At 41.7% G+C, this 15,493-nt stretch overlaps 1 protein-coding gene across 16 annotated transcripts in view; it reads left to right on the forward strand.

Moving 5' to 3' along the window:
- Positions 1 to 15,493, forward strand: part of ADAM22 (ADAM metallopeptidase domain 22) — a 129,095-nt gene that overhangs the window by 10,323 nt on the left and 103,279 nt on the right. For all 16 annotated transcript variants that reach the window (XR_003709190.2, XM_028750992.2, XM_028750993.2 and 13 more), the window contains exon 3: positions 13,530 to 13,606. Coding sequence is in view for 15 of the 16 variants with exons in the window: in XM_028750992.2 (XP_028606825.2) it covers positions 13,530 to 13,606 (77 nt within the window). In the remaining variant the exon portion in view is untranslated. The remainder of the gene's footprint in view (positions 1 to 13,529; positions 13,607 to 15,493) is intronic.

The following is a 15,493-nucleotide window of genomic DNA, read 5'->3' on the forward strand; positions in this document are numbered from 1 at the left end:
TTCAGAAATGCCTAAGAGTTACAGAATCAGCAAGAGTTCCCTGGCTTGATTAAGGATAAACAAATGCTGGATTGGGGCTGCCCGCAGTGTCTTTAGAGTGTGAGAGTTTCTGCAGCTGATGTGTTCATTGCCACTGGGAAATTGCAATAACGTTGTCACAGGACACTCTTAAATTTGATTCATGATGTTTACTGAAGGATGCTCAATTAGCTTCACTGTGTCTATCATTCATGGTTGGTTGAGTGTAGTTGAGAGCTTACAGTCTTACCAGTGAGATCCATTCCAAGTGTAACATTCTTTTGCCTAAAGTGATTTCAGATGGCAGGACTTTAATGTTGCTTTGAAAAACGGTGGGTGATTCCCAGAAAGGACAATTCACCTGCAGGCATGAGACCTGAGGATAGAACTACATATGATGTGGGAGCTCCTTGGTTGGAATTCCTGATGTCTTTCTATTTCTGAAAAGCAGTATGTGGGCGTTTGGAAAAGGACTGCAAGGGAAGGGGATAATTCTTTGGCTCCAATCGTCCCTGCAGAAGAAGAAGAACTCACAAGGTTTTCCATCTATAGCTAACAGTAGGGTAATATTTTGCAGGGGAAGGAGACTTGAATTGAGGTTTTGGTGAAGAGGTAAACTCTCCAATAATTTTGCTTTTTTAAAAATAAAAAGAAGTACGTCTAATTAGGAACCTTTTTCATACCATGCTTGGTTTGACTCTTGCTTGGCAGATTGTGTGCAAGAAACCGCATTTTGGTAGGATGTTTGATTTTGGAACTGGGATGTATAGGCTCAACTCCTTGCTCAGTCATCACAAGATGGTCTTGCACAAATTGCTAGATCTTCCATCGTGAAGTTCCTGCGAGGCTAAAATCCGATGACCTTATGTATGCCACCCTGGAGGAATGGTAGGACATGAATATGATAAATACAAATGGTTCCATGTCTGCCCTCCCCTCTGATTCCTTCAGTGAAAGGAACTTTCCTGGGGTGGGATTGTTGGTCTATCTCACTCGCTATTCCCTATTCCAGCCTGGGGAACCTGTGGCCCTCCAGATGTTGTTGGTCTACAACTCCTGTCAATACCGACCAGTGCTTGAAATTATCCAGGTGTGATTTGTGACTGGTGCAGGTCCAATTGTGACTATGTGGAGATCTCTGGATGCCACGTTGGCCACTAGGGAAAGCAAAATGTCAGGATCTAAAATATTTTCCTGGATGCTTGAATTAGTTTTATTCTGGGTTGTTTTATTTGATGTTTTAATGCTTTTTAAACTGCTTTGAGATTTGTTCCTTGAGATATAAAGTGGTATAGAAATGGAAATAATAATAATAATAGTAATAATGAATAAATAAATAAATAGTTCATGGGGGGAATACAGTGCCTAGACATTCCATTGTGGCGACCGCAGCCCATACTTAAGGTTCCATTTGGCAATTACATTATATACCTGAATTTCTAACTCTGTTCCTAACCATTGGGCTTGCTGCTGAGAGTTGGGGGTCAACAGCATCTGGAAGAAAGCGGCTTCCCCATCCCTGGTCTTCACAGACTGGCAGTGGCTTTCCAGGGCTTCAGAGCAGGATCTTCTCTGGCCTGGCCTGGGTTTAAAGAACCGCAAAAAGCTACAACTTTTTCAGAATCAGCAGCATTGGTTTTAAGCTGGACTCCTGGACACCCTTACCTAGGAACAAGCCCATGAAATGTGGGAGGACATGCCGCTTAGTATACATATATGAGATTTTGTTGTTTTCTTTGGATGAAGAAGCGCGGAAGAGGGAACAATTTTTGTAACAGTTATGTAGGCATAGCTGTTGTGTACTTATTCAGGTGATTTATGACTCTCTCTCCATTAAAAGCAATCCCAGAGGAGGATACAACATGAAGATATACGACAGAAAGACGTAGGGTACATAATAAAATCATCTGAAATGTCAAACCACAGCAGCAATACATCAGAGTTGCATCACAGCACTGTGAGAACAGCAGGACACCTCCTCTGGTCATCTTAATCAAATGAATGAATGAATGAATAAATATGTCTCTACAAGATACCTAAAACCCATCAGGATTGGCATCGTGTGAATATTTGCTTAATTTTTCCAATATAATATATTCTTTAAACAAGAACAACAGCTGTTACGATATGTTGGATAGCTAAAGAGAGATCCTGTGTCCCCAGTGGGATTTCAGGAGCTCAGAGTTCTCTCTGTCCCTGCCTCCAATTTATTTACTTTTGTATGAGAGGGGGGGACAGGCTGTTTCTCTCTCACACACACTTTTGATTTCAATTCCCACCTTTGTAAGTCAGTTGTCCATTCAGGAAACCATTGGGCCACCCACCTTTTTGGACCTGTGGGCACATTTGCAAACTGGCTCTACGGTTGTGGGTACAACACTTACACACATGCTTCGCAAGCAAGCTCACACTGCTTCTTTCAAGCCTTCTTTCAGCCGGGGTGGGAGAGGGAACCTTGTGGGCTCCAGGAGAGGCCTCAGTGGGGTGACATGCTTGTAAGTTTTCACATTTACAATTTAAGAATTAAGTGTTAGCACCAGTAGGCTCGTATGTCGTATGGCATCCGCTTTGTTTATATCAGGGATATGTAAATGATCTGCAGCTTTCCGGCTCATGATAAATTTATCACGTCACCCTTGATCCCTCCTCCAGATCGCCATGCTGCCTGTGGTGGAATTTTCTAGAATTAGAGAAATGTGCATCTCATTATTGCGGTATGAGTGTTTAGATGTGGGGTTGTAAGCATTGCACTTGCGTTCAGGGAGTTTGCCCTTGCAAGGGGGGGAAAGGATGCAGAAAGGTTCCTGTGCGACTCAGCAGGCGGCAAAGGGCAGCACAGTTCCAGAGAGAAGCGATATCGGGTGATTCAGCTTCAAAAGAAAATACATTTAGAATTAAGGTGCATGGCACCTCCGAGCACCTCCTCAAATTTGCCAGTGGAGGACTAATGGGGCATTTGCGCCCACTTGTGTATCTGTCTTACTTATAACCACTGCAGAAGGTAGCACTGCCTGCCAGCACCCTCACTCTCAGGGTTGCCCTTGGAGTCTTCAGCATGGAGGAGGAGGAGGAGAAAACCAGAATGAGTTAGTTCTGCCTGTTATTGGTTCTAGCACCACCTACTGTTGGACCTCCTACTTTCTACCCTATCAGTTCCAGTGGTCACCAGTCACCATTGCGCTCACAGGTCCATCATGCAAAACTCCTAGTTCCCCCTCAAGCTTTCTTTAGCCAAGCCTTTTGTTGTTGCCATTGCGAAACAATTGGGAGTCAGTGGTCCTTGTCAATCTACTGCAACTCACCCAGAGATGTGCCAGTGGATCCCGTCTGCCTTGTGCCCAGTCCTGGTAGGTCACACATTCTTAGTAATTTCAATGGTTTATAAACTGGTGTGCATTTTATTTTCCTTTTTTATTTTAGACTTTATGCTCAATTTGGGTTATCTCTTAGAGCTAATATAACTCTTAATTTGTGACCAGCAGTTCTATAAATAGTTCCAAGGTCGGTAAGTGAATCAGTTTTTATAGGAAGTGGACATGTTGCTTCTCCACGTATATTGGATGTTCCAAGTACCAGATATGACTGATGGAGTGTCCATTTCTTTGTTCCATCCACTGCAATGACCACTGCAAAATCAGCAGTGCATAGTGCAGTGCTAATATATAATTTATAATGGGTCACAAAGGTAATGACCCCTAAATTACTTCTTCGTAATCTTAATGCATACGAGGGTTGAATAATTTACAGCTTGGGCAGGAAGACCCACCTGAGAATTATGTAGATCCTCAGTCTGCAATCCTAAACAAACTCAGCTGGGATTCACTTGTTGTCTTGCGGATGTTCCTGTATAATGTATGGCATAGGGATATAAGAAGCTGTCTCGCACCAATTCAGACCAACTGGTCCATGTACTTCAGTATTGTCTACACTGATTGGCAGCAGCTCTCCAGGATTTTAGGCAAGGGTATCCGCCAGCCCTTCCTGGAGAGGCTGGGGACTGAACCTAGGATCTTCTGTGTGGAAGGCAGTTGCTGTGCCGCTAAGCTATGGCCCCACCAATCTATGGTAATACAGTAAGCCACACAATGCAAAATAATCTAAAAAGCAGCATTAAAACGGCCAGTATAAAACAGAAACTACTACTACTACTATTGTTTATATGCCACCCAGCTGACTGTTGCCCCGGTCACTCTGGGCGGTTCCCAACAGAAGATTTAAAACTCAGTGAAACATCAAACATTAAAAACTTCCCTATGCAGGGCTGCCTTCAGATGCCTTCTGAAAGTCAGATAGTTGTTTATTTCCTTGACATCTGATGGGAAGTTGGTCCATAGCATAGGTGCCACTACTGAGAAGGCCCTCTGCCTGGTTCCCTGTAACTTCACTTCTCTCAGTAAAGTGGATCTGGACCTCAGTGTCTGGGCTAAACAATGGTATGCAGGACTGAAACCTTTAGGGGTTTAAAGGTCAACGCTAACACTTTTGATTGTGTTTGGAAATGTATTGGGAGCCAATGTAAATCCTTTAGGACTGGTGTCATATGGTCCCGGTGGCCACTCCTAGTCTAGCTGCATCAATCTGGATTAGTTATAGTTTTCGAGTCGCCTTCAAAGGTAGTTCCACTAAAACCATACCAGCAGTCAAGATCCCAGAGTCTCACTTCTTGTGTTATATTGCAAGCCAGGAAAGCAGCACGTTTCGTTTCTTGGATAAAAGAATATTCCAAACAGTAAAAAGAATATATCTAACTTCTGTCGCCACATCTGAATGCTAGTAACTTCCATGACTTGCTTTTTGCCTGTCTTTTTCCTTTTTCCTGTTTAATGGCAGACAATACACTTGCAATAAAAGAGAACATTTGATTTTATTTTTTTAGAAAATAAATAATAACAATTACTTACATAGATAGGATCATACCTATAATTAATTTGCCACGCTTTGCACAATGCTTTCTTTCTCCATTGTTTCTGCACAGTATTCCAAATGCTACAGTTATAATACCATCCCTGCCTGCATTGTCCAAGGACTGCGCCCTGTAGATCAGCTTTCACCAACCTGGTGCCCTCCAGATATTTTGCTAGGACTGATGAGAGATATGGTCCAAAACGACTGGGCGGCAGAAGGTTGTAAAAAGTTGATCTTGATTGCAGAAGTGCTTTGAGGTCTGTAGCTGCTTATTTCTCTTTGGTTGCAAAACAGAAAAAAATGTTGACAGATGGCAGCATTTTTTCCTTCCAGCAGCACCCCTACAATCTCCTGCTCTTGCTTTGCAAAGGTGTTGGAGCTGGTACAGTTCCCACATTAGCTTATCCTCATGATCACCGTGCATTGCCTGCAACAGCTATGATTGGATTTCTAGAGGTTCTTCCCTCCCAGCTCTGGTTTTTAATGGTGTGTAATATTTTGTGTTTATATGCCTGTTGTCTTTGTCCATGGAGTTTTCTTGGCAGGGATACTGGAGTGGCTTGCTGGTTCCTGCTCCAGGTGGATCACGTTTGGTCAAAACTCTCCACTATGACCTGTCCATCTTGGGTGCCCTGCACAGCATAGTTCATAGCTTCTCTGAGTTATTCAAGCCCCTTCGCCACGGCAAGGCAGTGATGGAAGTGAGAGCTGGACCATAAAGAAGGCTGATCGCCGAAGAATTGATGTTTTTGAATTATGGTGTTGGAGGAGACTCTTGAGAGTCCCATGGACTGCAAGAAGATCAAACCTATCCATTCTTAAGGAAATCAGCCCTGAGTGCTCACTGGAACGACAGATCCTGAAGTTGAGACTCCAGTATTTTGGCCACCTCATGAGAAGAGAAGACTCCCTGGAAAAGACCCTGATGTTGGGAAAGATGGAGGGCACAAGGAGAAGGGGACGACAGAGGACGAGATGGTTGGATAGTGTTCTTGAAGCTACCAGCATGAGTTTGACCAAACTGCGGGAGGCAGTGGAAGACAGGAGTGCCTGGTGTGCTCTGGTCCTTGGGGTCACGAAGAGTCGGACACGACTAAACGATTAAACAACAACAACAAATATTTTGTGTTATCTGTTAGCTTGCTGTTACCCACCCCAAGCCTATAGGGACCAAATGAGCTGGAAGTGGGTAGCCCATTGGCTTCACTCCAGATATTGTTGGACTACAGCTCCCATCAGCCCCAGCCAGCTTGGTCAGTGGTCAGGGATTTTGGGAGCTGTAGTCCAGCAAGAGCTGAGCTGAGGCACCACATTGGCTATGCTAGAAGTTTAGGTGCAGATGTTTGTGCTCAACAAGAAGGAATGAAACTGTTTACATTTTGATCATTCCCTCTTTTAACCCTCTTAAGCATCTTTGACCTTACAGAGAGGCTTCCTTTATGTGAGAATAAATCTTTAATCCTTTCTTTGTAAGTTAGATTTGCTAGAACTACTGTCTTCCCTCTTGCCCTAGGCAGGGTTCTCTTGAGGACAATAGCAGCGTTTTAGGGGAGTGCTTGTGTATGCGCTGGAGAAGGTCTCTGCCACAGATTACAGAGGATTCAAGAATAGGTTCCTTCTCTGAGTACTGCCTACTAGAGCTGAAATACTTGTCTTCATTCCCCCCCCCCCCCTTTTTGGTTAGTGCTGATTCAACAGAGAATTCTCTTTCCTTGTTTACTGCAGCTGGGTATTGTATTGCTGGGTTGATTGAATAATTTGCTTACTCCATTAAAAAAAAGAATCCTGAAAGAAAGGTCCTCATAAATGCATGAACGTTGTTGGATGGAAGGTTCTCATAAATGCTTTAAAATATTCATTGAAATATTTATGCTCTTTTCTATAATGTGAAATATAATAAGTAGAATTGTATGTTTCCTTCTTTATATTTGTTGGACAATTTTCTTATATATAATAATTTTCCATAATAAAAATGCTTAAATGTTCAGTTTTAGAGCGTTTTGATTCAGGCTGAAATCCTGTGTGCATTTTACAAAGCAGTAAACCCTTTGAACTCAATGGAACTTAATTTGTGAATAAAGCATGCATATGATCAAGCTGTATGAATATTTATATACTTTAAAGACTTGGAAATTTTCTGTGTTCAAAATGGGCTTCCCTTAACTTTATATAGCTGAAATGTTTGGTGGGGGAGTGCAGATACCTCTGTCCTATGTATCAGTTACAGATGGGTAGCCGTGTTGGTCTGCCATAGTCAAAACAAAAAAAATTCCTTCCAGTAGCACCTTAAAGACCAACTAAGTTAGTTCTTGGTATGAGCTTTCGTGTGCATGCACACTTCTTCAGATACACTGAAACAGAAGTTGCCAGATCCTTCTATATAGTGAGAAGGTGGGGAGGGGTATTACTCAGAAGGGTGGTGGGAATGGGTGATTGGCAGATAGCTGTGATGAGTCTGTTGACGACCCTTAACGACTGCAGTAGGTCTTACAGGAAAAAGCAAGGGGTGAGAAGGTGAAAAATGGCTTTGTCATGTATAGTGAGATAAGAATCCAATGTCTCTGTTCAGGCCAGGTGTCTCCATGGTTTTAAGTTTGGTAATGATTTGCAATTCAGCAGCTTCTCTTTCCAGTCTATTTCTGAAATTCCTTTGTAGTAAAACAGCTACTTTGAGATCTTGTATAGAATGTCCTGGGAGATTGAAGTGTTCTCCTACTGGTTTCTCTGTCTTGTGATTCTTGATGTCAGATTTATGTCCGTTTATTCTTTGGCATAAGGTTTGGCCTGTTTGTCCAATATAGAGAGCTGAAGGACACTGTTGGCATTTGATGGCATACACAATGTTAGACGATGAGCAATTAAATAGTCCCGAGATGGTATGTGTGATGTTGTTGGGGCCAGTAATGGTGTTGTCCGGGTGTATGTGGCAGCAAAGTTGGCATCTGGGTTTATTGCAGGCTCTGGTGCCAGTGTCCGTGTTAAGTCTGGTTGTAGTATTATTGTGGGTTAGGAGTTGTTTAAGATTGGGTGGCTGTCTGTAGGCAATGAAAGGTCTTCCTCCCAGAGCTTGAGAAAGAGAACTGTCATTGTCCAGGAGAGGTTGTAGATCTCTGATGATGCGTTGTACTGTTTTAACTTGGGAGCTGTATGTGATGACTAGAGGAGTTCTGTTATTTTCTTTTTTGGGTCTGTCTTGCAGCAAGTTCTCTCTGGGTATCAGTCTGGCTCTGTTGATCTGTTGTCTAACTTCATCTGCTGGGTATTTTAGTTCTAAAAAGGTTTGCTGTAGATCTCTTAGGTGAGAGTCTCTGTCTGTAGAATTGGAACAGATACGGCTGTAACGTAGTGCCTGGCTATAAACAATGGACTGTTTGGTATGTTTGGGATGGTGGCTAGAGGCATGTAGATATGTTTGTCGGTCAGTTGGTTTACGGTATAAGGTGGTGTCTATGCGCCCATCCTGTATTTTTATAGTAGTGTCCAAAAAATGTATTTCTTGCATAGATTGATTCATTGTTAGGTTGATTGTGGGGTGAAAATCATTGAATTTCTGGTGGAAGGTGTTCAGGGTCTGTTGACCATGTGTCCAGATGATAAAAATATCATCAATGTATCGCAGGTACAAGAGAGGTTTGAGTGGGTAGGAGTTTAGGAAACGTTGTTCTAAATCTGCCATGAAGATGTTGGCATACTGTGGGGCCATGCGGGTGCCCATTGCTGTGCCGCTGATCTGAAGGAACAGGTCATCACCGAATTTGAAGTTGTTGTGGGTAAGGACAAACTGGCAGAGTTTGGTGGCAAAGTCCACTGTGGTTTTATCTGAAATGGTGTTCCTTATAGCTTGTAAACCATCGTTGTGTGGGATGTTGGTATACAGAGATTCCACATCCATAGTAGCTAGTATAGTATTGTTGGGAAGATTATTTAAAGATTGTATTTTCCTCAGGAAATCTGTTTTGTCACGTACATAGCTGGGAGCACTGATGGCATATGGTTTCAGAACAGTGTCCATATAACCGGAGACACCCACTGTGATAGTGCCAATACCTGAAATGATGGGGCGTCCTGGATTTTCTGGTTTGTGTATTTTAGGTAGAAGATAGAAAGTTCCTGGTCGAGGTTCTGTTGGTGTGTTGGTGAGGATCTGTTCTTGGATGTGTGGGGGTAGCTCCTTAACAATCTTGTTCAGTTCTTTTTTGTATTCTTGTGTGGGGTCTGAGTCCAATTTTATGTAAAAGGCGGTATTGGAAAGTTGTCTGTGAGCCTCCTGAATGTAGTCAGTTTTGTTCATGATGACGACAGCTCCACCTTTGTCTGCTTCTTTAATTATAATGTCTGGGTTGTCCTATGTAGTTGGCATCAGTGACGTAGCATGGGTTGCCAGTGCTTGGGACTGCACGGAGGGTTGGGTGGGTTGGAGGGAAACAGATGGAATACCCATGTGCATTCAGCTGCTGCCCTAAGGTGCCTGCGTCACTCAGGAGGTTGCAGCCTCAGAGTCATTCTTTTGTCTGCAGAAGTCAATTCCTGGTTCGCATAGAGAAGCCGTTTTCAGAGGAGTCCGGCAATGGTAGCTGTCCAACACAGGGTGTTGAAATTTTGCACCCCTAACAAATTTTGCACCTGGGGCAACCGCCCCAGTGTTCCCCCCATGCAACTTCACTGGTTTGAATGTAGCCTGCTGTTTACCTATGGCTCCACCCAAATTTTCCCTAGGAAATGTGGCCCCAGAGGCTGTGGCTGAAAAAGGTTCCTTATCCTGTGTATAGAAACAGTGAGCTCAAGGTTTTCCATTCCTGGCTGACTTTGTGTTAAGGAAAAATTCAACAACCCTTTATGTTACCTGGAGGGTTTACATTCACTTCATGGAGAGATGTGGGCATCAACTGCTTTGAGCCTCACGTGGAAAATGCCCTTAGTTTCAATGACTCTTTGCTGTTAATCTCTACCTTTTGTGTTGTCAGAAGGCACTTGACAAGGATCAAGTTGTGGTGTCTCCCATATGTTCCATTAGCAGCTGTGGTGGTGATAAATTTGAGAACCTCTTCTGGATTAGTTCAGCGTGTTGAATGTGTGTAGTTGGCTGTGTGGCGATAGGTACTACATGGGATGTTGTGAAGCAGTGATTTCTCATAGTGTTTGAAACTTGTGGGCAGACTCTTCACAATGACCAAACTTACCAGGGAAAGCAGGAAATGTGATATCACCAGGAACGGAGCAAGGAGTGATCCTTTTTCAAACAAGCAAGCACAAACTATAGTTTGTCAGTTATTTTCTTTAAAAGAAATTTTATTAAGACTTCTCATAATGCACCAAAAAACAAACGAAGCGCAAAAAAGGAAAAAGAAAGACGAAAAAGAATTAGAAGAATGCGAAGTCTTCTCTCACAGGTATATCTCAACTTTTCTCCCAGAGAAACAAACAAAAAAGCGAGCCGTCTTACCTATCACCTGGGAGCATCCCTTTCTTTCCCCAGCCTCTCTGATGTAATTGCTCATTTTCTGTTACCCACAAATTAACACTGGGGTACCAGTTAGGTAAGAAGAATTATGTTTGCCTTAGGTGCCAGGCAGTAACTCATGGACGCTAGCATGCATGGGGCGCAGGCAGGAGGGGGAGAGAGCGCATGAACATGAGGCCTGTACCCAGGCCGGCAAACCATAGGAACATAGGAATCTGCCTTATACTGAGGCAAAACATTGGTCCATCTAGCTCTACTACACTGACTGCATCAGCTCTCCAGGGCTTCAGTCTTTCTTAGACATACCTGGAAAGGTTGGAGACTGGACCTGTATGCAAGCCATGTGCTCCACCCCTGAGCTACGGCTTTCCCCCAACACTGATTGGGAGAACTGGAAATGTTATCTGTGAATCAAAGCAGTGGAAGAGGAGCCTGGGGTTTAGAAATGGCACCTAAGAAAAAGCAGCAGCCTGCTGGATCAGATTTAAGCTCCATTGAGTCCGCCATCTTGGGTTCCCAAAAGTGGCTTGCCAGATGCCTATGGGACACTCACAAGCAACGCATGATGGCAACAGCACTCTCCTGCTTGTGATCCCAGCAACTGGTACTCAGAAGTGTGTGCTTGAACTTGGAGGGCATGTTTAGTCATTGTGCCAAAAACCTGTTGATTGGTCTGTCCTGAATTTGCAGAATTCTAGAGTTCTCACCATGTACTTTCTCTTTTTTGCCCAGAATCTGTTTCCATATCTTGCTTGGAAATAGCAAACATTTTGTTAGTGTATGCTGACTATTACAGAAAGTTCAGTGCTCTTTTGGGTAGTAAGATGATGTGTACTAGTAAGAAAACAACACACACACACACACACACACAGAGCATCCAAATGTGATGTTCCTCCTTAGTCATATGCAGAAATTAGAATATTACATTTTTGAAACATGAGCAAGGTATGTCTTGAGCACATTTTGAACAGGAAAGTAAGCTTACCCATAGTGGCTATAGTTCTCTTTTTGTCTGTCTTCAGTAGATCTTCTGTAATGTTTCCTCTTTACTTCTGATGTGTTTGGAAGGCTCTAAACTCCATACTCTTGAGTATGACCAAGGTGGAATCTAGACACATATAAAAAACGCTGTGGAAATGCTTAAACAAACAAACAAACACGGTTTGAAAAATATATTGAATTTACCATGGCTCACTGTTGCCATCTAGTGCCACATTTGTATAATGCACTTTACAACACACTTAAAACGTTTTATTTGCAGCTGTATAGCTGATTCCTTAGTCAGAAATAACCCATAATAACTTCCTTACTGCGTCATACTCAAGGTTCATCTCTTCAAACACGTTGACTAAGCACTTGTTCCCAAGCAGTCAGTGCTTCTCAGTTGCCAATGTCAAAACAGACATTGGTATAATTGGCAAGCCACAATGGGCTCCTTCCTCATTAAAATGAGGATTTTGTTCTTAAAGGCTTCCATACAGGCTTCAACTAGCAGTCTTTTTAGCAAAGCAGCCATGCTTGGTCAAATAACCCTCTAATTTACCGACAAGTGAGAGTCAGCCAGAAAGCCTTTCCAGAAATACTTACGGTAACTATGCAGTAGTTCTTGGAATTTGGCCATTTCCTTCTCCCATGCCTCACTTCTTCCTCTTTATAAAAATTCCTTCTAAATATTTCCCATGGCTTTGTTTTTTTCAGCACAGCACATGTCTTTAAGAATGTGACAGATTGTATTTTGCCTGGAAAACCATAGAGAATGCTTACTGCCTTTTATCCCCCTCTGTTGTGTGCTGAAGTATATTACACATGTACTTTATCTGTACAGCCAGTCAAGGCCGACCCTGCCGTTAGACAGTGTGAAGTGCCTGCCTCAGGCAGCAGATATTGTAAGGCAACAATGGCATCAGTTTCAACTTAATGACTAATTCTTCTGAACTGATTGAAGTGAGATTCAGCTGTCACTCTCTAGCCAGTCTCTGTATATGGAATGGGAAGAAGGGGTGCCATATTGTCTGACTTAGCCGGCAAAATGTCTCTAGCTAGCCTTATAACCAGCGTGGAACAGAATTCTATGGATTTGTTGAAGTGTGTTTCAGAATAGCTATCTGATAATTAGGTCATTCACTATCAGTACAAATATGATAAAGGAACCTCTTGGCGATTGTCCATATACAGAATAATTTGCTGGGATCTTGCATTTATCTCATAAATTGGACCATTTGCAGAAAGCATGCATAAGCAGCCATATAGACTTCTTATGAGGTAAGTTGCTGGGATAACCTGTACATGAGCCATTGGGGCAGATGAAAAGTTTCCTAGCTGTGCCTACAAGGACATGACATAAGAGGTTTTTTTGTGAAAATATAAAAACTGCTAAATCCAGCTCTCTCACCAGACTACAAATCCCAGTGCTTTTAATTATTGTTATTTCAGAACCATACATATTACAAGCATATACAATTTCAGTGTATATAAGAAAAATGATATTAATCAATTAATTCATATTGATTAATTCACTAGCAACCTCAAACCTGACATTGCTTAGGAAGTCAAAGGGGAAAAAAACACCTTTGCAGTTTTGAGAAAGTTCAGTAGAAAGTTCAGTTTGCCATCTTTATACAGAGTTGTCTCTAATTGTATCCAAACATAGACAGAAAACTACTGCTTGATCTCCAGAAGCGTCATGCAAAATTTTGTTATGATATCTTAGTAGGGATCCAAATGTACAGCAGCAGGCAGCTTCCCAAAATATATTGTAGGTAATTGCTTTAATCATTAATCATTGTTCCCAGTATTCTTTGTGGGCAGCCATGCCCATTGAAATGGTCAATAACACTGAGATTGGTTTGTACAGTAAATATCCCCCATCTGGGACAGCAAAACCGAAAGCACTATTTCCTCATCTGTAAGGATGTTAAATGTGCCAGAATTAGAAATCCCTGTATAAGGGGGTATAGTCAGCTCTTTATGCTGTTCTACAAAACCTCACATTCCCATGGGGAAAAAATCAGCTCAATTATTCAACATCCTTAAATGTGCCTCAGTATGTTTGTGCTGGTGCAAAGTATATATTTTTTTCTGCCGTGCATGTAAAAGAATGCATTGGTTGAATGCTAACCCATTTCACTTTTTTTAAACATTGCAGTCCACTCATATTGCCCGAGCCAGCTTCCAAGTTGATGCCTTTGGATCTTCTTTCATCCTGGATGTAGAGCTAAACCAGTAAGTATATAAATATTTTAATTGATATTTGATTTGCACATTTGTTTCCCCCACCCTTTAGCATTTATGCAATGTATTTTGATATTTTCCAATATTGCTTAATGCTGCTTAGTATTATCTCATTCTTAAAATGAAAAATACTCTCCGAAGTACACATTATTGTGTGCTCGGATCCTGGACTATCACCCCCTAGTCATTTCCTTCCCACTGGTACAGAGCTGGCTTATCGTGATGAGAACAAGTTGTTTTTTCACTTCCATTTTTCATTAACCCCAGATTTCTACCTTACCCCAAACATGTGGTTAATCTTATCTGTAGTTTGTCTGAGGAAAGCCATCATAGGTCACAAAGCTGGCTTGTTTCAACAAACTATCCTTAAGAATAATCAGAGTTTTAGGGTTTGAGCATAGTGCTCTAAACTATGGTTAATAAAAAAAACAGCCTTGTTGCTATCACGATAAACCATGGTTTAGTTGGTGATTCCTTCCATCTCACTCAACTGCCTGTTGTTTTAAAGAGATCCAATGTGCTTAGTGGTTAGAATCCTAGACTAGGACAGGGAGGACACAATTATGCAATTTTTCTGTTATTTGTGTGCCATATTTTAACCTGAATTGCTCATAAGACCATAATAAAGTTTGACTGATATCCTGGCATTGTATTTACTGATCAAATAAAGAAAGACATAAATATAAAAAGAGAACTGACTTACATGTTCATAGCATTGTCAGCTCAGCTCTTCATTTAAGTTACATCTCTCCTCAGACTAAAAAGAAGAAAACTAGTGATATATCCACCTGAATAGTAGATCCCTGTATGAATTATATTGGCTTAAAACAGAGAAGTATTTGTAACAAATGTTTCCTTTGTAACAAATTTAAAACAAAGAAGTATTTGTAACAAATGTTTCCTTTGTTAAGAGAACCTAAAAACAAATAATGAATTTATTCTAGTTTTTCGGAACCAAATACATTATCACTGTCCATTATATCAGTTTCAGACATAGAGAGAAAGAATTCAGTGAATACCTAAGTGAAGCCTGATGTTTCATTATTCATAATCAAATTTCAGAACGTCCACTGCTAAGTTGCTTGCTCTGTTGTGCATAGTGAAAGTATTTTGAAAAAAATACCAGTTGCTCATATTTTACATGGTATGAAAAAAATGACTTAAAAAAGAAGCAACTGCTGCGTGATCTGTGAAAAGTTTGATTTTTTAAAAATTCTGTTGGTGAGGAATCCCAGTCCTTACTTGGTGAAAACTGACATACATATTAGTTGAAGAAGTACAAATGATGTTTTGTACCAGATGCGAGATTTGGATTCTGGGTTGAAGGATATGCATTTTCTGGGTTTAATGTAAAGCACATGCAAGGCTGAGTGAGAGCCAGATATCTTATCTTTATCAATGCATTTTTACATATGTGGAGCAGATGAGGGTCCTCTCCTAGATGTCCATTGATTTAGTGCCTGTGATTTGGGGCTGGTTGTAGATTTGCTGCTGCTCTTGCAGGGGTGAAACACTTAAATCTTGCAAGGAAACAGATGTGGGTGAGGGATTTTAATTAGGCTACAACTTCTCAAGATAATCAGATGCATCTGGACTCCAGAATAACTTGACCTGGTGGTTCACATATGCAGCAAATTGATCCAAGGGAACGGAGAGCGCCACATTTGTGATGCCGGGGAAAGAAAAGTAAAACGGTGCCTCTTGTTATTGAAAAACAAAATTACAACGAAAATACATGAATGGATCTCAAGAGTGCTCATAAGAAGAGTCCTGCAGGATCAGGCCAATGGCCCATCTAGCCCAGCATCCTGTTCTCACAGTGGCTAACCAGGTGCCTGTTGGAAACCTTCAAACAGGGCCAGTGCCTCAAGACAGTGA

The sequence above is a fragment of the Podarcis muralis genome, chromosome 12, assembly GCF_964188315.1.
Source record: "Podarcis muralis chromosome 12, rPodMur119.hap1.1, whole genome shotgun sequence".
Taxonomy (NCBI): Eukaryota; Metazoa; Chordata; class Lepidosauria; order Squamata; family Lacertidae; genus Podarcis; species Podarcis muralis.